The sequence below is a fragment of the Mastigoproctus giganteus genome, chromosome 5 (genome assembly GCF_048544385.1).
Source record: "Mastigoproctus giganteus isolate SK-2022 chromosome 5, ASM4854438v1, whole genome shotgun sequence".
Taxonomy (NCBI): Eukaryota; Metazoa; Arthropoda; class Arachnida; order Uropygi; family Thelyphonidae; genus Mastigoproctus; species Mastigoproctus giganteus.
The window spans coordinates 100014432-100042144 of NC_143579.1; the positions used below are offsets into that span (position 1 = coordinate 100014432).

General features: G+C 37.8%; 1 protein-coding gene across 1 annotated transcript in view; it reads right to left on the bottom strand.

The window, feature by feature from the left end:
• The window catches only part of Mtpbeta (mitochondrial trifunctional protein beta subunit), a 292313-nt gene that overhangs the window by 167371 nt on the left and 97229 nt on the right, over positions 1–27713 (bottom strand). The window contains exon 4 of the mRNA XM_090373364.1: positions 11994–12025. Within this exon, the coding sequence (XP_090229490.1) occupies positions 11994–12025 (32 nt within the window). The remainder of the gene's footprint in view (positions 1–11993; positions 12026–27713) is intronic.

Genomic DNA, 27713 nt, shown 5'->3' on the forward strand with positions numbered 1-27713 from the left:
GTCCCTCAACCACTTGTGATGTTCCTTCTCAAGATGGTAAATAAACAGCAATTTTTTTCGCAGGAAATATGAATTTTAAATTAGTATTTGTTGGATTTATATTAGTAGTAGTAGTAGTAGTAGTGGCACCTGATGCAAGAAAGCAAGTGTAGGAGCTTATGCAGCATCAGCCAAAAAAAAAAAAAAAAAAATCACACCATACCCTCCAATTGCCTGTCCAGTTCCTCCTTAAATTTATTTAACCTATCAACTTCCACAATGACAGATGGAAGTTCGTTCCAGCAATTAACCACCCGCTGGCTAAAGGTAAATTTCCGCACATCTATTCTACATCTATCCTTTCTTAATTTGAACTTATGTCCCCGTAGGTTCGTATTCTGAACAAGTGGGAGGATCCCATCAGAATTCAGCGTGCTCAACGCATTCAAGGCCTTATAGACCTCAATCAGATCACCGCGCAGGTGCCTAGTCTCCAGCCACTGCAATTTGCAGAACTTAAGCCTCTCTTGGTAAGAGGATCCCTTCATTCCCCTCACCAATCGTGTTGCTCTTCTCTGTACACGCTCAAGCAAATCTACATCCTTCCTAAAATGAGGCCTCCAGACCTGTATGCAGTACTCAAGGCGTGGCCTGACCATTGCCTTATACAGAGGGACAATCACCTCCTTTTCCCTGCTAGAAAAATTCCTATATATCATTGACAAAACCCCATGACCTGCCCTAGCATCCTGTCTACATTGCTCAGAAAACTTCATATCTGACTGCACAATTACTCCCAGGTCTTTTTCATTTTCTACCACCTTAAGTGTAGTACCACACAGTTGGTACGTTTGTCAAGGTTAAACTTCAGTTGCCACTTCTTAGCCCATCTGCCCAAATTATCTAGATCCTGTTGCAGTAGCACACTGCCATTACTGTCATTAACAACCCTGCCAACCTTCGTGTCATCTGCAAACTTCGACATTAAGCCTGATATACCTTCATCAATATCATTGATAAATATACAAAACAACAGTGGACCCAACACTGAACCCTGTGGGACTCCACTAATAACATTAGTCCACGAAGAGCAGCACCCATTTATTACCACCCTCTGTCTTCTCCCACTTAACCATCCTTTTATCCATTGTAGCAACTTACCCTTAATACCATTCTGCTCCAATTTGTACAGTAGTCTTCCATGCGCAACAGTGTCAAAAGCTTTCCTGAAAACCAAGTATATGATATCAAAATTATTTTTTGCATCCAGTTCCTTTGTGACCACATCATAATAACCAATCAAATTTGTCAGACAAGACTTTCCCTTAACAAACCCATGCTGTGTCTGAATTATTGCTGCAGTCTTGTCTAGATGATCCTGCAATGCATCTTTAACCAGTGACTCCATTATTTTACCCGGAACAGAAGTTAAACTAACTGGTCTGTAATTATTCGTGTCACCCTTCGAACCTCCTTTGTGAATTGGGGATACATTTGCACATCTCCACTCCGTGGGAACCTCCCCTGAATCCAAGGATGCTCTCATAATTATGGCTAAGGGTTTGCTTAGTTGCTTTGCCGCCTCCTTTAATATAACTGGATAGATCCCATCCGCCCCAGGTGCCTTTCTTATGTTTAACTTCAACAATTTCTCCTCCACTTTGCTCTCAGTTATTACAAAATCATTAAGCACACTGCTACAATTTGATAACCTTCTTCCATTTTCAAACTGTAATGATTCCTCACGTGTGAATGTAGATGCAAAATACTCATTCAGTTTGTTTGCTATCTGAGCAGGATCATCAACAGTCGAACCATCAATGTCAAGTGGACCAATCATATTCAGCCCCTTCCTTTTAGAGTTTATATAAGTAAAGAAATCCTTGCTGTTTTTCTTAGCATCTTTTGCCAAAGATTTCTCGTAATCCGCCTTTGCCTGCCGAACCTCCTTTGTGACCTGATTACAGACTAGCTTATATCTGCTACAGGCTTCTGCGTCGCCTGATAATTTATATGCATCCCATGCATTTTTCTTCTCTGTCACGAGTCTCATTAGTTCATTTGATAACCATTTAGGCCTAAACCTTGAACAATATTTCTTCATCGGTATGAAAAGTCTAGTAGCTTCCACGATTAATTCCTTGAATGCTTCCCACTTAGAATTTACTGTTTGTAACATCGTCAGTCGATCCCACTGTACAGAATTTAAAAACTGTCTGAGACCACTGTACTCCCCTTTACAGAAGCAAAAACCCTTTCCTTTACCCCTGACGGTAGTTACCTCTTTGAGTAAATCCCACTTCAGCACACTGTGATCACTGCCACCTAGTGGTTCCTTTATCTGCAAATTCTTAATACACGAATGATCACTGCTGATAACCAGATCAAGAGTATTACTTTCTCTGGTTGCCTCTCGAACATGCTGCTGCAGAAAACAATCATCCAATAAATCCACAAAAGTCTGACTAGTGTGTGAGTGACCAACCCACAAGTTCCAGTCAATATCTGGGAAGTTAAAATCCCCCATTATAAGACATTCTGATTTACTGGCCCACTCTATTTCTCTGTACAATTGTTCATTGTACTCATTCGAGTCATTAGGCCTATAACACACTCCTACTCTTATCTTTGCTTTTGCAGTGCTTATGTCACACCAAACTGACTCAACAGTGCACTGTCCATCTATATCAACTGGATGCACTTCTTTTGATTTTATGTTTTTCTTAATTAACAGCATAACACCTCCTCCCTTTCTGTCCTGTCTGTCCTTTCTGTACACATTGTACTCCCCAAATTCCAGTTCTGCATTCCTTATATCTTTGTGACACCACGTCTCTGCTATCCCAACAATATCCGCCTTTGATGTCTTGACCAACACTTCAAATTCATCAAATTTATTTACTATACTTCTAGCATTGGTATACATGCAAGCATACATGCTCCTATGCCTATTCCTTGTTACCCTAACACATCCCATATACCCAACTATTCCAGGATGACTGCCATCCGTCCCTGAAACCCCCAACACCCCTCGCTCCAGGTCGCTTCTTATTCTAATAGAAGTTGTGCAAGAATCACCTTCACCTCTGCCTGCGGTTACTGTTAAACTATTAGTCTTTGTATCCCCCCAAGCTAGCAGTTTTCCGACCCACCTAACACTGCCTCGATAGCATCAGCAAATATTCTTGCACCCTTTCTATTTAAGTGTATCCCATCCCTGTAGAAGCAATCTCTCCTGTTAACAAGTACAGTCCAGGCTGAAAAAAATTCTACCCCTTGAGCCTTGCACATCTTTCCAGGGCCGAATTGATCGACAAGGCTCTCATCATATACTCCCTCCTATCGTGTCTGGGAGAATTCTTTTGGAATTCTTTTGGAAGCAGAGACTACAGTCTGTCCTCGTATAGCACGATAGTTGCGTTCCTAGAAACCCTCGTGCAATGCAAAATCGTGCAATATAAACAACAGGCCCTATGGGAAAAGTGGGGTTAGGTGCCGACCACCCAAGATTGAACACACATTTGGAACCAAAACATTACCAAACACAATAAATAATCGGGTAATTTTAATCGTTATAAAATACGTACGATTAAAATACGTAATAAAAATAATATTATATTATAATAAAGTATTTTTAGTATTTTTTAATACTAAAAAAGTATTTTATACGAATAAAATACGTATTTTATTCGTAAAAAATTTATTATATTAAATAAAATAGTCGTAATAAAATACTTACGTATTTTATAATACGTAATTATAATACGTAAGTCGTAATAAAATATTGCTAATGCTTTTGCTTCTATCGTAAGCAAACTTGCTTTTTGTTTGATTTTCTATCCAAGAGATGACAGCCGTTCCATCTCTTCCAATTCTTTGTGTCTTAATCTAATGGATTTTAATTACACTGAGTTGTTCCCGCTATGAAAGTTGTTTTTAGTTTATCTGCATTCTTTGTAATTCTCGGCGTTGCCTCATTTAGGTCTGTAGCACGTGCAATATCACATGGTCTTTCATTTCGCTCAAAGCGTTTCACAATTTCATATTTTTTCTCTATCGACAGAAGCGGAATGGCCATAAGCCCTACGGGGGAAACCACGGTGGGCCGGAGGCCGGTGTGATTTTGGCCATAAACCGTAGTATGAGGCCACTATAAATTTTCCCGGGTAAGAATTTTTGAGCCAGTCCGCCTCTGTTTATCCATATTGCTTTTTTTTCTCTCTCTGAATCTGCAGTGTCTTCGCCAGGACGCTTCCTTTTCACGCCTTTTAAGTATTTTACTAATTTTTAGGGAATAAAGCACAATTACAAAACGAGGAGGCACGCTTGATACACATAAACAAAGCTGCGCGCGTGTAGCAATTGAATAAACAACACTGTAAAGCCCGAGATACACTATTAACACCTCACATTTTACTAAAGCACATTTCTAGCGATTACTACCATAAAACAATAAAAACATTTTCCAGTTGCGTTTCTACTAGTGGAATCTGTTATAAACTGGTAGTAAACTCGATCTAATTGCATTTGCGATTATATCGATAGCTGGAATTGTGTTGGTTTTTACGTTATTATGGTGAAATGTGTTTCCCCTTCACTGATATAAAACACATAAATACATTTTCAGAATCTCCTCCATTCCTATCGTGTTGCGTTCAGTTGGGGTGATTCCGCGTTCGACTGCCATTTCTTGTAAACACAAAGGCGAATCGTGTATAAGCGAATTCGGTTCGTGTTATATAAGATAACGTTCCCCTATTTATAAATCGTGTATGATCGAATTCGTGTAATGCAAACACGTGTTATACGAGGACCGACTGTATTATGTTTTTTTGGTAAATAAAATTGAATTTTTTGTATGAAATTTAAATTTTATTTCCACCTTACTTCAACTCCACCATCCCACGATTCCAAAATCAGAAATTTCCGGCCACAAGCACTTCGGATTAGGGATACTCAAAATTATTTTTTGCATATAGTTCCTTTAGGACCACATCATAGTAGCTAAACATTTTTGTCAGATAAGACCCCCTTAACAAATCCATGCTATGTCTAAACTGCTGATGATATTTTAAGGAGTCCTTACGTGCTGTGATGTAATGACTAGATCGTAGATATAGCTTAGCTTTATTTTTCAGCACTCACCTCATAGTAATCCGCTTAGTTGGTTGAAAGTTTTACCACATAACATACATAGTGGTTATGAGATTCTAATAACTTACGGGGATTATAAATTTAAAACTAAGTTATGGGCTTTAGAAATTTTTCCAAGAAAGGAAAGTGCACCTTCCATTCTGGTTGTCTAATTAAATGAAGTGAGATAAAAGCTAATAGCCACGCACGAGCGACTTTTGAAATCATGTTCAGTTAGCTATAGTGGGGAGGGAAGAGCATGCGAGTGTGTTATATACAGGTTGAGTTCCTGAAATGCATTTCACTGCACGTGGAAACTTAATACATGCTAAATTCCAAATAGGGGAGAAGTTGGCGGGAATTTTTTTGTTTAATATGTTAAGTGATGTGTGGCGCTTAAACCATTCAATGACGAGGGCTTCGTTTTGAAGGATTTTATATTGGAATTTAGTTTAACTATTGTGATCGCTGAATCGATGAGTGGGTTATGATTATAAGATTGAACATGTTGTGTTAGTTCTGTACTTGCTAAATTAGATTTGAATCTATTAAAGTGGTAGTATGCACGCGTGTTAGAAATTTTTTAAGTTCGAAATTTTGCTGTTGTACTGCCTATATAACATGCTTGACAAGCTGATTGGCATCTAATCAAATATATAATGTTATTATGACCTTGTGTGTCCCATACTCTTATGTTGTCTTGTATGAATTGAATTTAGAACTTAATTTATTATAAGATGTAAATATTAATTTGATATCTGCATTCTTAAAAATCTGTCGAAGTCATCTAGCATATTGTTGATGGTATGGGAGGGCGATATGGGGTTTGTGTATCTTATTCTTATTCAAGTGGTTATTAATTTTGCTTGGGTTATTAGTATTATTATGAACTTTGGTGATTGTTTCTTTGAAAGCCTTTGCTCACCTCGAACATTGATGAGCCGTGGTTGTCCAACATCTCACTGGTGTTTTGTGGGTTTTCCCATCCTCGGACCACTTTCGGTAGGTCTAACCATGGCTGACCCTGAGCACCCCACCAGCCATGCAGTTTCGGACATGCTCTAACCCAGTTGTCTGGCCATTACACTTTGGCTTTTGTCAAACTCACTTAAGTACACTGCCTTACCCATCAGAAGAACAAGAGTAACACTGATTAATGGAGCTCAGTATCAGGTGTAAGAATTTAGTACTGTATAAGAATTTATACTGAGTCCTGACCCGTGCGCACACCGTAGTTTACCTGCTGCTGCTTCGATTTGCGTTAACGACTTGCTGGTCGTAATGGTTTGGTTCATCAGTGTATGTCTACCTATGGTATACATAAGATAGTCGGTAAACCTAAAAAATTTATATGCATTCCATACATTTTTCTTCTCTGCCATGCATCTCAACAGGTCACCTGGCCTCGATTTAGGCCTAATCTTTGAACAGTATTTCTTATTTGGAATGAAACGCCTAGTAGCTTCCAAGATTAATTCCTTGAATACATCCTATTTATAATTTGCTGTTGGAAGCTACAGCAAAATTCTATACAGTCAGTCCCACTGTACAGAATTTAAAAAATCTCCGAGATCACTGTAGTCACTTTTACAAAAGCAAAAATTTTTCCCTTTACCCCCCGATGGTAGTTACATCTTTAAGTAAACCCCACATCAGTACACTGCGATCACTGGACCCCCTAGTAGTACCTTTATCTGCAGATTTTTAATGCATGAATAATCAATGCTGATAATCAGATCAAGAGTATTACTCCCTCTGGTTGTCTTTCAAACATGTTGCTGTAGAAAACAATCATCCAATAAATCCACAAAAGTCTTGCTAGTGCGTGAGTGACCAACCCACAAGTTCCTGTCTATATCTCAGAAGTTAAAATCCCCCATTATAAGACAATCTGATTTACTGGCCAACTATTTCTCTGTACAGTTGTTTGTTGTACTCATCAGAGTTATTAGGCCTGTAGCACACTCCTACTCTCAACAAAGTTTTTCCAGTGCTTATGTCACACCAAACTGACTCTTCACTGCACTGTCCATCCATGTCAACTGGACGCGCTCCCTTAGATTTTTAGATTTGATGTATTTCTTAACTAACAGCCTCACCCCTCCTTCCCTTCTGTACACATTGCACTCCCCAAATTCCAGTTCTGAATTCCCTATGTCTTTGTGACACCATGTCTCTGATATACCAACATCAGTCTTTGATATCTTCACCAGCATCTCAAATTAATTAAATTTATTTACTATACTCCTAGTGTTGGTGTACATGCAGGTACACATGCCTGTTCTTACTCTTAGTTACCCTAACACAAACCATATATTTTCTTGTACCATGATGACTCCCAGTAGCCCTTGAAACCCCAGTACCTCACTTTCCAGGCTGCTGCACATTCCAATAGAAGCAGTGCAAGAATCACTTTCACATCTGCCCATGGCTATGGTTAATCTATTTGTCTGTGAATTCCCCCAAGCTAGTAGTTGTCTGACCCACCTAACACTGTGTTGATAGCATCAGCAAATATTCTTGCACACTTTCTATTCAAGTGTATCCCATTCCTGTAGAAACAAACTCTCCTGTTAACAAGTACAGACCAGGCTGGAAAAAATTCTACCCCTTGAGCCTTGCACAATCTTTCCAGAGCTGAATTGATCGACAAGGCTCTCATCATATACTCCCTCCTATCACGTCTACTATTAACTATCCTCCTATCGTGTCTAACTATTAACTCTTCGACTTCCTCTCTTTTTTAGTTAACTTTCTCCATTCCAACTTTCCTAACAGTGAGGTAATTTTCCTTGGTGGGTGATTTTAATGTTCACAACCACAGACGGCTTCTGTTTTCTGGTCATACAGACCCAACTGGTCAAGAAGCCGAGGCTTTTGCAATTACTAATGACCTTGCACAGATTGTTCAATTACCTACAAGAATACCGGACAATTCTAACCATGCAGCCAACACGCTTGATCTTTTACTCAAAAGCATTCCTTCCATGTACACAGTCGAAGTGAGTGGTCCTTTAGGCACATCAGATCACAACTTGGTGATTGTCTCTTCTCCAATGGAGCCTTTATCTCATGGCTATTCCCAACCTCATATTGTTTGGCACTACAAGAATGCAAAATGGGATGACCTGCGAGATTTATTTTCTTCTTTTCCTTGGTTGGATTATTATTTCAAAACTGCTGATGTAAAGGTTTGCTCAGATCGTGTCGGTGAAATTATTCTTGTAGGAATGGAATCCTTTATTCCACATTCCACCTTAAAAATCTCGTCCTTTATCTAAACCTTGGTTTTTCAATAAATATGCTAATGCTTTTCAAGAGAAGTCAAGAGAAGAACACTGCATATCGTAATTGGCTTGTTTCTAATTCTTCAGTGTCATTTTCTGCCTACACCAGAGCTTGCAACAATTGTAAACAGTTATTAATCAGTCCAAACTAGATTTCGACCAAGCTAAGAGCAGAAAACTTGCTACTTGCCTTAATGGTAGCCAAGTATTTTATTCTCTTGCCAAAGCTATTGGCCACAACTTTTGCCCATCTCTGCTCCCACCTATGTCAAAACCAGATGGTTCTATTGTCACTTCAGCCAAGGATAAAGCTGACCTGCTAGCATCCCATTTTTCTTCCAACTCGTGCATTAATGATCTTGGTAAAGCACCTCCCACCATTCCAAGCACACTCCATTCAATGCCTCCTGTGGTCTTCCGTCAAAAAGATATCAGAAGGGTTTTGACAAATCTTAATGCTAAGAAAGCTCCAAGTCCTGATGGTATTTCTCCAATTGTTCTCAAAACCTGTGCTCCTGAACTTACTCCTGTTCTTTGCCGCCTTTTTTTTCACTTTCTTATTCCAAAGGTGTTTTTCCTTCTGCTTGGAAATTTTCTCATATCCAGCCAGTTCCTAAAACGAGTGAAAAATCACTTCCATCCAATTATCTTCCCTTTGCAATTACTTCTACTCAATGGAAAAGTTCGTGAAACACATGCAATTGCTCTTGACATCTCAAAGGCTTTCGATCATGTTTGGCATAAAGGTCTTCTAAACAAGCTTCCATCTTATGGTTTGCCAAGTGTTTTTTGTAATTGTTTATCCAGTTTTCTCTCTGAATGCTCACTGATGGTAGATGGCTTCTCCACTAATGCTGGTGTTCTGCCAATGTTCAGTTCTTTCTCCCACTCTTTTACTATTGTATATTAATGACCTTTCATTGATTGGAAATACTATCCATAGTTTTGCTGATGATAGCACAAACTAAACAACGAAAAATTAGAGCAAATACACCGCTTCAAGTATCTCGGAGTACTCATTGATGACCAGCTGAACCATGAGGCCGAAATCAAAAGCCGAATTGAACAAGCCAGGCAGGCATTCACCAAATGGAGAACCCTCCTCACTGACAGAAGCTTGAACATCATGCTCAAATTACGCACATTGAAATGCTACATCTGGCCAATACTGCTCTACGGTGTAGAAACCTGGACTCTAACATCAGCCACTACAAAAAAGCTCCAGGCCTTCGAAATGTGGCTCTACCGAAGAATGCTGAAAATTCCGTGGACAGCCACGATAACCAACGCACAGGTCCTGCAGGACATGCACACGGAATGGGACCTGCTCAAAACCATCATCAGCAGGAAATGCAAATACCTAGGTCACATGGCTAGGAACCAACAAAAATATCACCTACTACCACTCATCCTGGAGGGAAAGATCGAAGGCAAGAAATGCCCAGGCAGACCGAAAATGGCATGGCTAGATAACATCAACACCTGGCTTCACACGACAACAGCACAAATTCTTGTTTTTTTTTTTTTTTTTTTTTTGTTAGGAGCATTAGCAACTAAGGCCATATTGCTCCGGGAATTGCGGTGGCCATTCCCTGACCTTTCCGCATCCTCCGTATTTGGTGGTGACGGGCTCGAACCCCGGTCTAATCAAGAAGCATGTGCTACGCACTGCTGCTCCTTCCCACCTGGCTACGGAAGCGCAGCACAAATTCTACACGCAGCGCTAGACAGAGAACAATATCAAAACGAAGTCACAAATGCCATTCGGCAGCATTAAAGAAGAAGAAGAAGATAGCACATTGCATTCCACTTTCCAGTTTGAGAAACCTTGCCCTGCTCAATCACCCTCAACTTCTCGAATATCCACTACCAATTCCTTAAATGTCGATCTCCAGGTAATTCTCCAGTGGAGCAAAGACAACTTAATTAATTTCAATCCTTCAGTCTTGTTTTATATCTCGCAAAAAGGATTCGTCTGCTTTTCTGCTTATCTTTGGTGACACTCCGATTTTTAGGCTAGATGAAATGTCTCTTTTGGAGATTAGACTGCCTTCTAATCTCTCTCTCTCTCGGCACAAGCAAATTACAAATATTGCTTCCTCTGCATCAAAAAATTTGATTTTCTCTTTCACTCTTGGAGTTACTTTTCTTCCAAATGGCTGTTCATTCTGTACAAATCGCCCTACCATAGAATATTGTTCCCTCATCTGGGGTGGTGTCCCCAAAACCTCTCTTAGGCTTCTATAGTTAATGATTCATCTCTAACAGAAATGAATCATTGTTCATCTCTGTTAGAGATGAACAATATCGTGGCAACTCGTTGTGAAGGTATACACAATATGAGAAATAACTTAAAACGATGCCGCCTTTGCTAATTTAGAATTGGCTGTGTATTAATGATGCATTTGCACTTAACTTATACATAGGGTTTATATTTAAACTTATTATTTTTTTAATTTATATGTTTATTTCATTATAAAAAGGTGTACAGTATCTTTTTAATTTTGTGGCAATCTATAACTGATGTTTACTTAGTACCTCTATATAAAGAATAAAATTATATACTGTATATATATAACTTGTATTATGAAATGTAATTTTTATAATTATATTATTGTAATAAATATCATATAACATATATATTTTTTAATATTATATATATACATGGATATATACAGAGAGAGAATCAGATCAAACAGGCAGAAAATTGAGGAGGTGCCGCAAAATAAAATGAATTACTTAGGGGTGTCGTTGTTAAAAAAAGATTGAAAACCACTGTATTACATGTTAAATTTTATTGATGTTGAACATTTGCCTTGATTTTTGTAAAAAAAATAAAAAGTCCAATGACTCCATTTCCCTATGGTTTTTTTAGCTTAACATTTGTAGTTTTGATATTTGGCATTTTTCAAATATCTTCCATGAAAGGCTTTACTGCACGTAGAAGGTGATTTTGTATCATAGTTTCCTTAGCTATTGTGTATATTGGAAATATGCAAATAATATTTCTTGCTCTCTTCTATTTATGATGGCTCTGGGCACAAGTGTTTCCATGGCTAAGTAATTTATTATCAGTATTGAATGCAAGAGTGTTTTTTTTTTTTTTTTTTTTAAGGAGTAAATTTATCATTTGTTCTGGACACAAGCAAGTAAATTAACCCACATGTTGTCACATTGTTTGGCTAGTATAAGGAAAGCCCTTATTATTAATAAAATATTAACATCAGTTCTTTTAAACCTTTTATCTATCTTGCAATAGGTGTCTACAATGGCAGAAGGCAATTTAATAACTCCACTCTCACCCTTCAAGTGATAACTGTTTCCTGACTAACCAGTCTTTGCTAACCAGGTTCACTTTCAACAATAACTCATGGTGCACTTGTTCATTACAAGTTACTAATTAAGTGGAGAGTGAATTGAGTTAAAAACTTTAAAAACAATTAAAGCCAAATTCCTTGTAGAGTAGTACACAGTAGAAAATTCCAACATGCATACATGCTGAGAACATAACACAGGCTTGCTACAAATAATCACAACTGCTAATACTAAAGATTTAGCAAACTCATTCTGATGTAAAGGTCTTACATAGCTTACCTTTTGGAATACCTGTTCGATGGATCAGTGATCTGAAATGGACCAAACAGTTCTGTTAGTCACCTGCGTTAGATGATATACAATCAAATAATTTAAGTGTTTTACCCTCTAAATAAATAAATTTAAAAAAATCCTTTTTTCAGTGACACTATATATGTACACACTCGGTGATTGCTCAACTGTGACCACCTATCTAATACCGTGCTGGGCAATCATTCGCACAGATAACAGTCACTTTTTGGCCTAGAAATTGACTACACTAGATGTCTGTAGCCATGCTGCCGACAAGGCTTTCCACAGTGTCAGAATAGATGATGGTAGTGTGTCCAGATGCCTCATTTCCCATTCAAAAATATCTCACAAGTGTTCAAGTGGATTGAGGTCCGGTAAATTTTGAGGTTAATCAAGATGGCAATACAGTAAACTCTTGATTTAATGGACTACTAGGAGAGAAGGGGTGTCCGTTAAATCAAATGTAACCTGGGGTGGGGGACATTTTTTATTGTGATTAATGTAGTTTTTATCTTGCGCAACTTTCACATGTTTTCTACTTCCCGCTGTAGAACCACATTTAGAGCTATCAACACTATTTAAAAAAAAAATGTTGCAATTTGGCAATTGATTTACGGATATCAGAAAGTTTGTTTTTTTATGCCATAAATTTCACAAACATGTGCTACTGAAACGCTTTCTTCTAATTTCTCTGCCATATTTAAGTTCATACACTTTCTTTTAACTACTCTATCACTTGATGCCATTTTAAATTGTAAGGATTACAAAATTATTTAATAAATCAAGTCACAATTCAGAAATCACAGAAACACTCTGTATACAACCTGGCTGAATGATAGCTTGAGGTAGACCGAGACCAAAACAAAGCGAGTCGGTAGACCTGCAGTTTAGTGTCCCGAGTCATGTTCAGCTCACAAATCACCGCCTGCTCTTATCTATTATCTGGGAAAACAGCTATTTGAACACATTTTCAGAAAGAATAAAAAACAATTTCCTGAATTTGATTATAAAAATAAAAGGTAATTATCAAAACAATAATGGAAATAGGTAATTATTATTAATTTTTAATTAATAATAACACTGAAGTTTTGTATAACCTAAAAAAAAAATAATATGGTCGAGATTAATATGTACATTACTGTATTATTATTTGTCCGGTCCGTTAAATCCGAAATCCGTTATATCGGGGTCCGTTAAATTGAGGGTTTACTGTAGCTTCAATGTGCTCTGCAAACTGTGCAAGCCTGATGATATGCACATTATTGTTTTGGAAGATTCCATTTCTGTCAGAAAAAAAAAAAATTAAATGTGGCATGATCTCTTAAGAAACTCCAGTAGACCTCACCAATGAAACGCTGGTCTATACGTACCAATGAAGTTCTAGCTCTCACCAGCAACAACACTGCCTCCTTCCGGAATAGTGAGCACCATGCACAATGAGAAAATACCCACTGGATGATCACCCACGTATTTGAATACATGTGACCAGCGCACTCTTTTCTAATAGTCCTCCAATGTACTATAGTGTTGATGGTGCTACAGCATTCTTTGTCGAATTCACTGTCTTGGGTCAAATGCTGTGGAACCCTATACATCTGACTATGCATCACATTGGCCCAGGTGCCAAGGTTTATTGCATTGTGGCTGGTCTTTTGTTTATCTTAGTGATTCTTGATTGCTTCTGATAAAATTATACTGCATTTGAAGTTTCCCCCACTTAGCAATAATTTGAAGAGCTCTACCCCCTTGTGGTCTGGGCTGAGCAGCTGGCAGAGTGAACTAGTTTCACTTTCTGTTTTCAAGTTCTGTGGATTTTTTGGCTTATATTGATTATCCAGATTTCTATTTGCTGATTGTATATTTGGAGTGTTGTTCTAATAATAGGTACAGGAACCGAAAAGACAATATATAATGTCAAGAAGGAGAAAGAAGACTGCTGAACCTTGAGTTGAAGTTTCAGAGACTTCTGAGGAGGAGCTAGAAGAGTGATCTCCAAAGAAATTAGTGGTCCTGGAATGGGCTCCATGGAAAACCCGAGGTGCTGGCATGAATCTTCAAACCTCTGAAGCCACCAGGCCTGGTGTGCTGATCCAAGTAGAAGAGGATTTCGAGACGGAACCCTCATTTAGTGACTTACAACATCACGTAGATCTGTCGGCTAAGTTGGTTGAAGAACTGAGTCTGGTAGAGATCAGCCGGATGGGCTTTGAGGCTCTGAATGGCTTTAGATGAAAACTTAGGGAGACAATAACAGCATGCTTTCACCAGTAGTGCAACTGATAAGGTCTTGTACTACTGGGATCATATGGATATAAGTTTGTTCAGAAGGTGAATTTGGAGAACAAAACTTTGAAAGTGAAATTAGAAACAGTACTGAAGGGTAAGTGAAAACCTATGCAGATGCAACCAGACCTCTAAATGAGAAATGGTCCAAAACAAAAACTATCATCGTGAAGGCAAAATCCGAGAGGTTTGCCAACAGTGACCAGGTAAAGGCCGAAATTGTAGAGAATATTGGTCCCATTCTCCCTCACATTAAGATTGTGGCATTGAGACCAATTCGTGATCGACAGGTTGCCATGGTAGCAGCAATTGAAAAGGGCATAGCCAAGATCACCAAATGCAGACAAGTGAAAGAATTGGGCCCGGAAGTGGAAAGAACCCTCAGATGCCCCAAGCTTGTGGCATTTGATCTGAACAGAGATGTCACTAAGGAACACTTTATGAATGAATTATGGGAAAGACATCTCAAGGACATTGGGATACTCAAGAGCAGATGCTTTCAGAAATCGTTCTAGTAACTAGGAATAAGGCCAGAGGTTCTTCTGGCCTTAATTTTGTACTAGAGGTTTACCATGCCATCAGAAGGTTCATGTTGGCCTGGAACAGAGTATTTATAGATTGGGTTCGCACTGAGTGTGGGACCTCCTAATGCTGACACAATGCTACCGATGTATAGCCTATGGTCATGCAGCAGAACACTGTCAAGCAGATGTGTTCTGTGGCCATTGTGCTGGACGTAGTCATTCTTTTAAAGAACGTACGAAGAAGGATCAGCCTCCAAAGCATGCCAACTGCTGGCAGAGGAAAAGTCCTTCAGCACATGGCTATGGACAGGATATGTCCTGAATATCTAAAAGCAATAGGTATTCTCAAAAGATGTACTGATTACGGTGATTAGTCAGAGGTATCTAGCTGTGTTGTGCAGGGGGGTGCTGCCAGCTGGTTGGTGCAGGGATGATCCAGATAAAATCTTATGTATGCAGAATAACTGACTGAGTCTGGTGTGCTGCAGGGCAACTATTAGTGTTCTTAAGTTGTAAGTGTTGGTAGGTGTCCTGCCTGGTGTGGGGTTCCTTGTTATGTTAACATTAAGATATATTATGAAGTGTATAAAAAGGAATTTCTTAGATTAAGAAATTTTCAGATTATGTCAATAATTTTAAGTTGATCATGGAGGTTTCTTGGTTAAAGAAACCTCCAAAACTTCCTTTTCAAAGGAAGTTCCCACGGACTGGAGATGTGCGAATGTATCTCCAATTCACAAAGGGGGATCAAAGGGTGACACAAGTAATTACAGATCTGGTAGTTTGAGTTCTGTTCCAGGGAAAATAATGGATTCAGTGGTTAAAGAAGCATTACAGGATCATTTAGACAAGACTGCAGCAATAGTTTATACACAGCATGGGTTTGTCAAGGGGAAGTCTTGTCTGATCAATTTGATTGGATAGTATGATTTGGTCACAAAGGAACATGATGCAAAAAATAATTTTGATATCATATACTTGGATTTCTGTAGCCGGGTGGTCAGGAGCAGGAGAGCAGTAGCACATGCTCTTTGAGTAGACCGGGCCCCTGACTGCTGAATATGGCCGATATGCCAACCCACACTGGACCAGCGTGGCAGATTATGGTCCATTTCCCTCAGCATGAATTGTTGAGGAGGCTTCCATACTGCAGTGGGTTGATAATGGCTGCACTTTACTTTTTTTTTACTTGGATTTCAGAAAAGCTTTTGATACTGTTGCACATGGAAGACTACTGTACAAATTGGAGCAGTATGGCATTAAGGGCAAGTTGCTACAATGGATAAAAGGATGGTTGAAAGTAGGAGAAAGTAGGAAAAGACAGAGAGTCGTGGTCAATGGGAACTGCTCTACGTGGACTAATGTTATTAGTGGTGTCCCTCAGGGTTCGGTGTTGGGCCCATTGTTGTTTCTATATCAATGATATTGATGAAGGTATATCAAGTTTAATGTCAAAGTTTGCAGATGACAAAAAGATTGGCAGGGTTGTTAATAACAGTAATGACAGTATGCTGCTGCAACAGGATCTGGAAAGGGGGAATGGGCTGAGAAGGGGCAACTGAAATTTAATATTGACAAATGCAAAGTACTGCATATGGGTAGCAGTAACCCCCAGAGAAATGTATCAACTATGTGGTGTTACAATCAGGGTAGTGGAGAATGAAAGAGACCTTGGGGTAATTGTGCAGTCAGCTATGAAGTTTTCTGAGCAGTGCAGACAGGATGCCAGAGTAGGTCATGGGGTCTTGTCAATGATATACAGGAATTTTGTGAGAATAAGGAGGTGATTATCCCCTTGTATAAGGCAATTGTTGGGCCACACCTTGAGTACTCCGTACAGGTCTGGAAGCCTCATTTTAGGAAGGATGTAGAGTGGCTAGACGAGTATAGAGAAGGGCACAACAAGACTGGTGAAGGGAATAAAGGGGTGCTCTTATGAAGAAAAGCTTAAGTTCTGCAAATTGCAGCTTCTGGAGACTAGGCACCTGTGAGGCAATCTGATTGAGGGTATAAGGTATTCAATACATCGAGCAGGCTTAATGCTGAGGGGATTCCTCCTCTTGCTCAGATTATAAACCTGAGGGGTGATAGATTTAAACTGAGGAAAGAAGGTTGTAGAAATAATGTGCGGAAGTTTGTCTTTAGCCAGCGAGTAGTTGATTGCTGAAACAAACTTCCATCTGTTGATAGCTTAAATAAATTCAAGGCAGAACTATACAAACATTTGAAATGAATGGATCTGGGAAATGGGAAGGGTTTTTTTTTCTTTTTTTCCCACTGATGTTGTATAAGCTTGCTTTCTTGCATCATGTGCTTCTACTAAGCTAATGCTAGGTCCCATAACTGCTACTTTTGCGATGCTGAGTCAGCTTGATATGATATAATCATCTGAAAAATGAAAATGAGAAATAGGAGTGTTTTGTAGGCTATCTGAATCTATCAGTAAATCAGAATGTCTTATAATGGGGATTTTATTGACTCCAGTCAGTCAATATCCGATATTGACTGAAACTTGTGGATTGGTTACTCACACAAAAGCAAGGCTTTCATTTCTTGCACAATTGTTTTCTACAGAATGTTAAAGAAGCAATAAGAGAGAGCAATACTCTTTATTTGATGTTCAGCAGCGATTCTTCGTGCCTTAAAAATCAGCAGAGAAAAGAACCATTATTTGGCAGTGATCACAGTGTATTGATGTGGGATTTACTTAAAGATGTAACTACCATCAAGAAAATAAAGGGAAGGGTTTTTGCTTTCATAAAGGAGACTACAGTCTCAGACAGTTTTTAAATTCTGTACAGTGGAACCAACAAATGATGTTAGCAAAAACAAATTCTATATGGGAAGCACCCGGGAAATATAATCATAGGAGCTACTAAGCTTTTCATACCAATTAATAAATACAGCTCAAGGCTTAAACCTAAATGGATGTCATATGAACTGTTGAGCACATGGAAGAGAATAAAAATGTATGGGTTGTCTAAAAATTAACAGAAGCCTATGGTACATGTAAATTAGTCTGCAATCAAGTCACAAAGGAGGTTAGGCAATATTAATTACTGCCTAACCTCTTATACTACGTGAAATTAATAATATAGTTTGTTAGGCTGGTTGCCTACATCATTATACATTAAACTGATGTTTCGGGTATCTTACTGATATCTATATCTGACCATGCTGTTGGGGAAACAGAAAATAGAAAATGTTATTTTGAACATTTTAGAATATTAGTTACAATTACAAATACAGTCATCTGCCGATTTGCATGGGGGGTTACGTTCTGGGAATACACCGCACAGTTCAAATCTGCACAATGAAAAACGTAGTTTATATGACATAATGACGGTACCTGTACACACACACAAAAAAAAAAAAAAAAAAAAAAAAATTGTCTTCATTCAGTAAGAAAAAAATTAGGAACATGTCCATAAAATTAATCTTGCTAATACTTACCTCTAGATTTTTAATCTAAATTCATTGCTTCTTCGTTGCTGTTTTTCTGGGATAAATTTGCAACAGCATCCGACACTTTTTGAAAAACATTAGCTAGAAGCATGCTATTTTTCTCTATAAATTTCTTCATAAGGAACTAAAACTAATGATAAAGTTCTGCAAAAATTTAAACTCCTCTCCAAATTAGGATCCATATCTAGAGATTCTTGGCTAAGCTGATTTGCAAGTCTTAAAAATTCAGCTAGTCTCTTCGCTGTCAAATTTTTGTGTGCATCTTCTTTGTTTTTATCATTTGTCATCTTCTTCACACAGCGAAAAAATATCGTCCACTGATAATTGTTCTCTATAAGATTCAAGGACTTCTTGATATTTTCTGGTTCCAGTTCTTCAAATCCCTCTCTGCTAATCATTTTACCAATTCTCACAATCTCAAATTCCTCCGGAATTCCGACTGTGGCTTCTTTAGTGTAGCTTTGTGGCCACAGCTTTTCTACACTGCATTCATTGTTGAGTTCTTAACTTCACTTCATGCGAATTCAATATTTTTTACAGCATCAAGAATGTTATAATTCTGACAATATATCTCAAATTGAAAGACTGACTATTCCATCAGTAGCTTCTACCAATTGTAAAAAAGATTTTTAAGCTAATAAAGTTTAAAGGAAGCAATAACACCTTAGTCTATCAGCTGAATTAACAAACTTGTATTCAATGGAAAAAAGGTAACTTTCACATTTGGGTGCAGATCAGACAAATGTACAGGATGACTGAGCACATTGTCAAGAATGAGCAGGATTTTGAATGCTATGTTCTTCATCAAGCTATATCATTTTGTTTCAATGCAAAAGCAATTCCCTGAAGATTTTGGCTGTCATCCAGGCTTTTTGATATTCCTTTAAAAGCACAAGGATTTTCTGACTTATACATTAGCAGCAGTTTACACTTAAGGTCACTCTCTGCATTGCCACATAACAAAAGTGTTAAGCTATCTTTTGCAACTTTGAAACCTGAGGTGGTTTTCTCTTCTTTTGAAATGAATGTTTGGCTTGGCATATGTTTCTAAATTAGGCCGGTCTCATCAGCATTAAACACTTGACTTGCTAGTTAGCCCTCAGTCACAATAACATCCTTGAAAGTTTACGGATACAAAGAAGCAGCTTCTGTATCTGCACTGGCTGCTTCATCTGTTAATTTTAGATTGTTAAGACTTTGAGTGATGTTTTTTTTAAATTTTCATTGGATGGAGTGGCTTCTTCTTCTTCTTCTTGTAAGCAATTAAAAATTTGCAGAGCTTTGGCGTGAATAATATTAGCATTAGCATTAGTAGAGGCATATGATGCAAGAAAGCAAGCTTATTCAGCATATCTGAACTAAGAGGCATTCTCTTTTGATTAAGATCCTCTATCAAGAAAGAAAGTAATTTTTCAGTTTTCTCTATTAATGGATTTCTCACTTTTGTGGTGCTTTTTGCAGCCAAAGATATGGACAAGAACAGATAACTGAACTTTTAATTTTCTCAGCATTTTCCCTAATTCGTCGAATGCTAGATTCAATTATGCTGTATTTCTTGGCCAATGTCACAACTTTTTTGCCATTTTCTAACTCCTTAACAACTTTTTAATTTTTAAAACCTCTAAATTTAAAAAAAATTTTTATTGTAACTTTTTTCGTTTTTCATGACAAGAAATATTAAATCAGCAAAAGTAATGCTTACCGATCAAAACATTATGTTGCGCAAACCAGAAAAATATTTTGTTTGAACAGCTAACGTAGGATAACTGATCAAGAGGGTTCCCAAATGAGGAAGTTGTTTCAAAAATAACTGGACAAACACGACCGTTTATTGCTATGTTAAGTTCTAAAAAAAACAGTTTTGAACGCCTTTGTGATATTTTTCTAAAGCACATTCCTGAAGGTCACGACCATAAAACAATAAAAACAATTTGCACTTTCCAGTTTATTGGGCTTTTCTGGTAGTGCAATCTAATAATAAATGGGTAGGAAAATCAAATCTTATTGAATTTGCAATAATACCGGAATTCTGTGGGATTCTACATTATTATAGTGAAATGAATTTCTCCTTCAATGAAATCTTCAATTATGTAAAAAACAATTTTCAAAATCTGCTCTTCATTCCTATTTTTGAAGCTTTGAAAACAAAAATCGCATAGGTAGCGAAACGCTGCACAATCTAAAAACTTGGTAGTAAATACCTGACCGCGCAACAACAAACCGTGCGAATCGAGGGATGACTGTATTACAATTAAATTACAACTATCAATATTAAATTACAATTCTAAAGTATTAAGCTTTGAATTGCCGTTACAATAGAAAACAGGAGATCAAAGGTAAATACAAAGAGATTACATTCTTACCTGCTGACAGACTCCTCTTGCTGATGCTCCCAGAAACTTGATGTGCTTACAGGCAAGGGGCACTGCCAGCAGTTAATTTATAGGTGAGTGATTAACTATCCCTTAGCCGATAGGATAGTGCTAAGTTGTTATCCAGGTTTGACAGACACCTCTTGCCGATGCTATTAGCTTTCTGGGAGCATAGGCGAGGAGTGTGTCAGCAGGTAAGAATTTAATCTCTTTGTATTTACCTTAGATTTCTTGTTTTTTTACTGTAGCGAAAATTCAAAACTTAAAACTTTAGAATTGTAATTTTCAAATTATAATTGTCGTATTGGTAATTTTAACTACAATAAATTAAAATATTCAAAATTTGTAACCATTTCTTTTTTCTGTTTCCCCAATAACACAGTCTGATGATGGGTATCGGCAAGATACCTGAAACATAACTATAATATATATTAATGTAGATGAACAGCACAATAAACTATATTATTAATTTCACATGATATAAGAGTGGTATTAATACAATAATAACCTTAACAGAAAACAACCGCATAGCATTCCTTCTCTAAATAGGTTAGGCAAGCCAAGGAAGAATACAAGAAGTCTCAAACAAAGAAATTCAAGGAAAGCAGTAAAGACTTCTTTACTTATATTAAGAGAAGAAGGAAAGAGATGAATTGCATCAATCCACTCGTTGATGAACCAGTCCCGGTTGCTGATAGGCAGAATAGGTATTTGCATCACACAGATATAAGCAGTGCAGAATTGAAATTTAGAGAGTAAAATGTGTATAGAAAGGATAGACAGGGTCGGAAGGGAGGAGGGGTTATGCTGTTAGTTAACAAACACAAAATCTAAGGAAGTGCATCCAGGTAACACGGGAGGACAAGTGCAATGCTGAGTCTGTTTGGTGTGACATAAACACTAGGAAAGGGAAAATGAGAGTAGGAGTGTCTTATAGGCCTAATGACTCTGATGAGTACAATGAACAGATGTACAGAGAATTAGAGTGGGCCAATAAATCAGAATTTCTTGTAATGAGGGATTTTAACTTTCCAGATATTAACTGGAACTTGCAGGTTGGTCATTCACAAGCTAGCAAGATATCTGTGGATTTCTTGAAGGATTGTTTTTTACAGCAAACATGTTCGAGTCACAGAGATATAAGCAGTACAGAATTGGTATTTGTGGAGTACAATGTGTACAGAAAGGATAGACAGGGTAGGAAGGGAGGAGGGGTTATGCTCTTAGTTAACAAAACCAAAAAAATCTAAGGAAATGCATCCAGTTGACATGGGAGGACAGTGCAACGTTGAGCCTGTTTGATGTGACATAAACACTGGGAAAGGGAAAATGAGAGGAGTGTGTTATAGGCCTAATGACTGATGAGTACAACAAAGTTGTACAGAGAAATAGAGTGGGCCAGTAAATCAAGTCTTGCTTGCTTGCGAGTGACCAACCCACAAGTTCCAGTTAATCTGGAAAGTTAAAATTGCCTAGAAAGTTAAAATTCCCCATTACAAGACAGTCTGATTTACTGGCCCACTCTATTTCTCTATACAAATATTTGAGGTGAAACCTGAGGAAGTAATACTCTTGATATGATTATCAGCAGTGATTATTCAGGCATAAAGAATTTGAAAATAACGGAACCACTACATGGCAGTGATCACAGTGTACTGAAGTGGGATTTACTTAAAGATGTAACTATCATCAAGGGTAAAGGGAAGGATCATTGTTTTCGTAAAGGTGACTACAGTGGTCTCTGACAGTTTTTAAATTCTATACAGTGGGATCAACTAATGATGTTACCAACGGTGAATTCTAAATATGAAGCCTTCAGAGACATAATCTTGGTGTCTACTAGCCATTTCATACCAACTAAGAAATATTGTTCAAGGTTCATGCTTAAATGGATATCAGATGTATTAATGAGACTCGTAGCAGAGAAGAAAAATGCACGGGATGCATATATATTATCAGGGGGCACAGAAGCCTACAGCAGATATAGGCTAGTCTGTAATCAAGTCACAAAGGAGGTTAGGCAGGCAAAGGTAGATTGCGAGAAATATTTGGTAAAGGATGCAAAGAAACACAGCAAAGATTTCTCTGCTTATGTAAACTCTAAAAAGAAGGGGATGAATCAGATTGGTCCAATTAACATAGATGGCTTGACTATTGATGATCCTGCTCAAATAGCCGATAAATTGAATGAGTATTTTGCATCTACATTCACAAATAAGTTATTCAAGGAGGGGAATGCCAGATGTTTATCAAACTCTAACAGGGAGCCAAGTGATTTTGTAATAACTGAGAGCAACGTGGAGGAAAAATTGTTGAAGTTAAACATAAAAAAGGCACATGGGGAAGATGGAATCTATCCAGTTATACTGAAGGAGGCAGCAAGGGAAGTAAGCAAACCCTTAGCCATAATTATGGGTGCATCCTTAGAGTCATGGGATCACCCGATGGACTACAGATGTGCAAGTGTATCCCAATTCACGAAAGGCGTGCAAAGGATTACACAAATAATTATAGACCTGTTAGTTTAACTTCTGTTCCGGGGAAAATAATGGAGTCACTGGTTAAAGAGGTGATACAGGATCACCTAGACAAGACTGCAGTTCAGACACATCATGGATTTGTTAAGGGGAAGTCTTGTCTGACAAATTTGATTGGATATTACGATGTGGTCACAAAAAGGAACTGGATTTAAAAATTATTTTGATATTATATACTTGGATTTCAGTAAAGCTTTGATAATGTTGCACATGGAAGACTGATGTACAAATTGGAGCAGTACGGCATTAAGGGCAAGTTGCTACAATGGATAAAGGGATGGTTGAGTGGAAGATGGCAGAGAGTGATAATAAATGGATACTGCTCTACGTGGACTAATGTTATTAGTGGAGTCTCCCAGGATTCGGTGCTGGGCCCATTGTTGTTTTGTGTATTTATGAATGATATCGATGAAGGTATATCAGGCTTAACGTCCGAGTTTGCAGATGATACAAAGGTTGGCAGGGTTGTTAATAACAGTATGCTACTGCAACAGGATCTATAAAAGTTAGGCAGACGGACTGAGAAGTGGCAACTGAAGTTTAACATTGACAAATGCAAAGTAGCAGTAACTCAAGAGAAACATAGCAACTCTGTGGTACTACACTCAGGGAGATGGAGAATGAAAAAGACCTGGGGATAATTGTGCAGTCAGATATGAAGCTCACTGAGCAGTGCAGAGATGGGCCTCCAGAGCAGGTCATGGAGTTTTGTCAATGATATATATATATATATATATATATTTTTTTTTTTTGTTAGTGCATCGGCTTCTGTGGCCATAATGCACCTCCCAAAGTTTTTGCATTTTACTCTGATCCAAGCCCGAGGCGGGATTTGAACCCGCGACCTTTGGGTTGCCAGGCAGGCACTTTACCCACCTGGCTAGCCCGGTCGGCATCAATGATATATAGGAATTTCGCTAGCAAAGAGAGAGAAGAAGAAGAAGGTGATTATCCCTTTGTATAAGGCAATGGTCAGGCCACACCTTAAGTACTGCGCACAGGTCTGGAGGGCTCATTTTAAGAAGGATGTAGAGTTGCTAGAACGAGTACAGAGAAGGGCAACAAGATTGGTGGGAGGAACAAAGGGGTGCACTTATGAAGAAAGGGTTAAGTTCTGCAAATTGCAGCATCTGGAGAATAAACACCTGTGAGGCGATCTGATTCAGGTGTTTAAGGCTTTGAACAAATGCTGTTAGGAATCTTGCCCTTGCTCAGACTACACACACACACACACACACACACTTCCGTCGTGTTGTGAAAGTGGATAACTTGAAGAAATTCAAGGAAGAACCAGGCAAACTATTGGAGGGATGGATAGGTGATTTTTTTTTTTTTTTTTGGTTGATTCTATATAAGCTGCTTTCTTGCATCCTTTCCCACCTTTAATAATAATAACAATAATAATTTGATGTTTTTTATGGATATTATGAAAAGCAATACCCATCAAAATGTCAAATTTAATAGTAAATTGAATAAATTTAAAATACATATTTAACGTGCTCATTCATTTGCAATATTATCTGCATTCAGAAGTTCTCCAGAAGTCTGTATTAAAGGATTGTGTGAACTTAGAAAGGATGTAGTTTTTTTTTCTGTTGGATGAAAATTCAAATATTGCTAAAAACTACAAGGATGTGGTATTTAAAATAAAGCTTTTTTTGCAGTTATTTTTCAAAATTTATACCAGCTAAATTTATTTCTACAAGTACCAGGAAAATACAGGCACTCCCCGACTTAGGGGAGTGCCTGTATCGGAGATGGAAAAGCAATTAATAATAAGGATGGAAAATCATATTCAAAAGTGAGTGTCCCTGAAGTGTTTGTACTGGCAGTTATCTTAATCTTTTTATTGTACATTTTGAAGCATACTTTTCCAATTTTTTGTGCATGTGAGATAAAAAAAATTTATTAAATAATTCTATTTACATGTTTGTTGAATATTTCTTTTTTGCTTCAATAAAATTCAGTGTGCATAGTTCCAAGTGCTGCATAAGCATTTAGGGAAATTCCGACATACGTATGTCGGGGAGTGACTGTAAATGGAATTCAAAAAAAGTAACCGAAATTATGGGTTAAAATAGCAAGCTGCAAAAAAAAAACCTACTTTGACATGTTTTATGGATTAACAGAGATACTGAATGAAATTAAATACAAAAACAATGAAGAATTTAACCTCGCAGAACTTAAATTGATCAATCTGAATTGTTTGAGTACATTTGGGGGGGGGGGGGTAAATTTTATAACTATTTTCCTTCCAATAAAGTAACAAAAGTTCCTTTTGTGGGTATTAGAACCATTTAATGGTAATCAGGAGCAGATACTAGCAGATCTTTCCTCAGACTGCACATTGCAATTTTTCAAGATAAACTGTTTTCTTAAATTTCTGGATGAAGCTTACACTGAATACCAAAGCTAAGTGAAAAGGTGAAAAAGTCCTTCTGTTTTCAGTGTGGCTGGATAGCCACACTGAAATTCAAGTTTATGGATTGAACAGTAATTCGATACATCTTCATTTCAATGAAACCATTTTAGTTCAAACGAATTGAATAAAAGTGGCATAAAGTAGCCTTACGAAGCTAATGCTATTCAATTCAGCTTCACTGAAATGGTTTCATTGAAATTAACATATACTAAATTGCCATTCAATATATAAACTGAATTGTTCAAAATACTTTGTTCCCATACTCCATGGCCATAGTGTGGCTTCTTGAAAAGATGGCAGTGCTATATATTTAATTTTTATTATTCCTTATTTTTTAATTTTGTTTATTTTAGTTGTTTTATGTAATAAAACCTCATTGCACCATTATTTTATATTATTTTATTCAGCATTAGCATTAGTAGAGGCAGATAATGCAAGGAAACCTTCCCATTTCACCCATCCATTTGCTCCAAATGTTTGTCTAGTTCTGCCTTGAATTTATTTAAGCAGGAAACTTCTACAACGACAGATGGGAGTTTGTACCAGCAATCAACCACGTGCTAGCTAAAACCAAATTTCCGCACATCTATTTTACAACTATCTTTCCTCAATTTGAATTTATGTCCCCTTACGCAATTAATCTGGGCAAGAGGAAGAAGAATCCCATCAGCACTGAGCTTGCTCAAACCATTCACCTCAATCAGATCATCTTTATGAAGCCTTTCTTCATAAGTTCCTTTTTTCATTCATTAATCTTGTTGCCCTTCTCTGTACTCGTTCCAGCAGTTCTATATTATTTACAAAATGACGCCTCCAGATCCTCCTTATCCCTGCTACAAAAATTCCTGTATATTATTGACAAGACACCATGAGCTACTCTTGCAGACTTTGCACTGCTCAGAAAACTTCATATCTAACAGCACAATTTGCAGTCACCTTTATGAAAGCAAACCCCCCCCCCATGGTAGCCACCTCTCTGAGTAAATACACATCAACACACTGTGATCACTGCCACCCAGTGGTTGTCTTACCTGTGGATTCTTAATGCATGAAAAATCGCTATTGATAATCAAATCAAGAGTATTACTCCCTCTGGTTGCCTCCTGAACATGCTGCTGTAGAAAACAATCATCCAATAAATCCACAAAAGCCTTGCTAGTGTGCGGATGACCAACCAAAGTTCCAGTCAATATCTGGGAAATTAAAATCCTACAACACAAGACAATCTGATTTACTGGCCCACTGTATTTCTCTGTACAGTTGTTCACTATACTCATCAGAGTCATTAGGCCTATAGCCCACACCTACTCTCAATTTTGCTTTCCCAGTGCTCATGTCACACCAAACTGATTCAATGCTGCACTGTCCTCCCATGTCGACTGGATGCACTACCTTAGATTTTGTGTTTTTTAATTAATAGCATAACTGCCCCTCCCTCCCTTCATGTACACATTGTACTCCCCAAATTCCAATTGTGCATTCCTTATATTTGTGTGACACCATGTCTCTGATATCCCAACAATATCTGCCTTTGATGTTTTGACCACCACCTCAAATTCATCAAATTTATTTATTACACTCCTAGCATTGGTGTACATACCTGTTCTTATTCTTAGCTACCCTAACATAGCCCATGTACAGAAACTCCCCGACTTAAGTAAGGATTTCATTCCGTGGAATGCTACATAAGTCGGAATTTCCCCCCATGCTTGTGCAGCACTCGCAACTGTGCTCGCTGAATGGATTGAATCAAAAAATAAATGTTCAATAAACATGTAAATAGAATTATTTATTGTATTTAAATTTTTTACCTCATGTGCAAGAAAAATTACAAAAGCGTGCAATTTAAAAAAATTTCAAAATTATAAAATTACAAAAAAAGAGAGGAGACAGGCATAACGTCAGAGCATCATTGCCAGAACTGACATCTTCAGCTGATAAATAAGCCGCTGCGGAGGTTGAGGGCTGTGGAGATTTAGAGGGGGTCGGCTGCTCAACTTTACGAAAGAACATATTAATGGATGACTGGACTGTGGCTTTTTTTTTTCATCGTAGATTTCTTGTAGCAAGCAAGCATATCATTCACCCCTCTGTTAACTTATTCC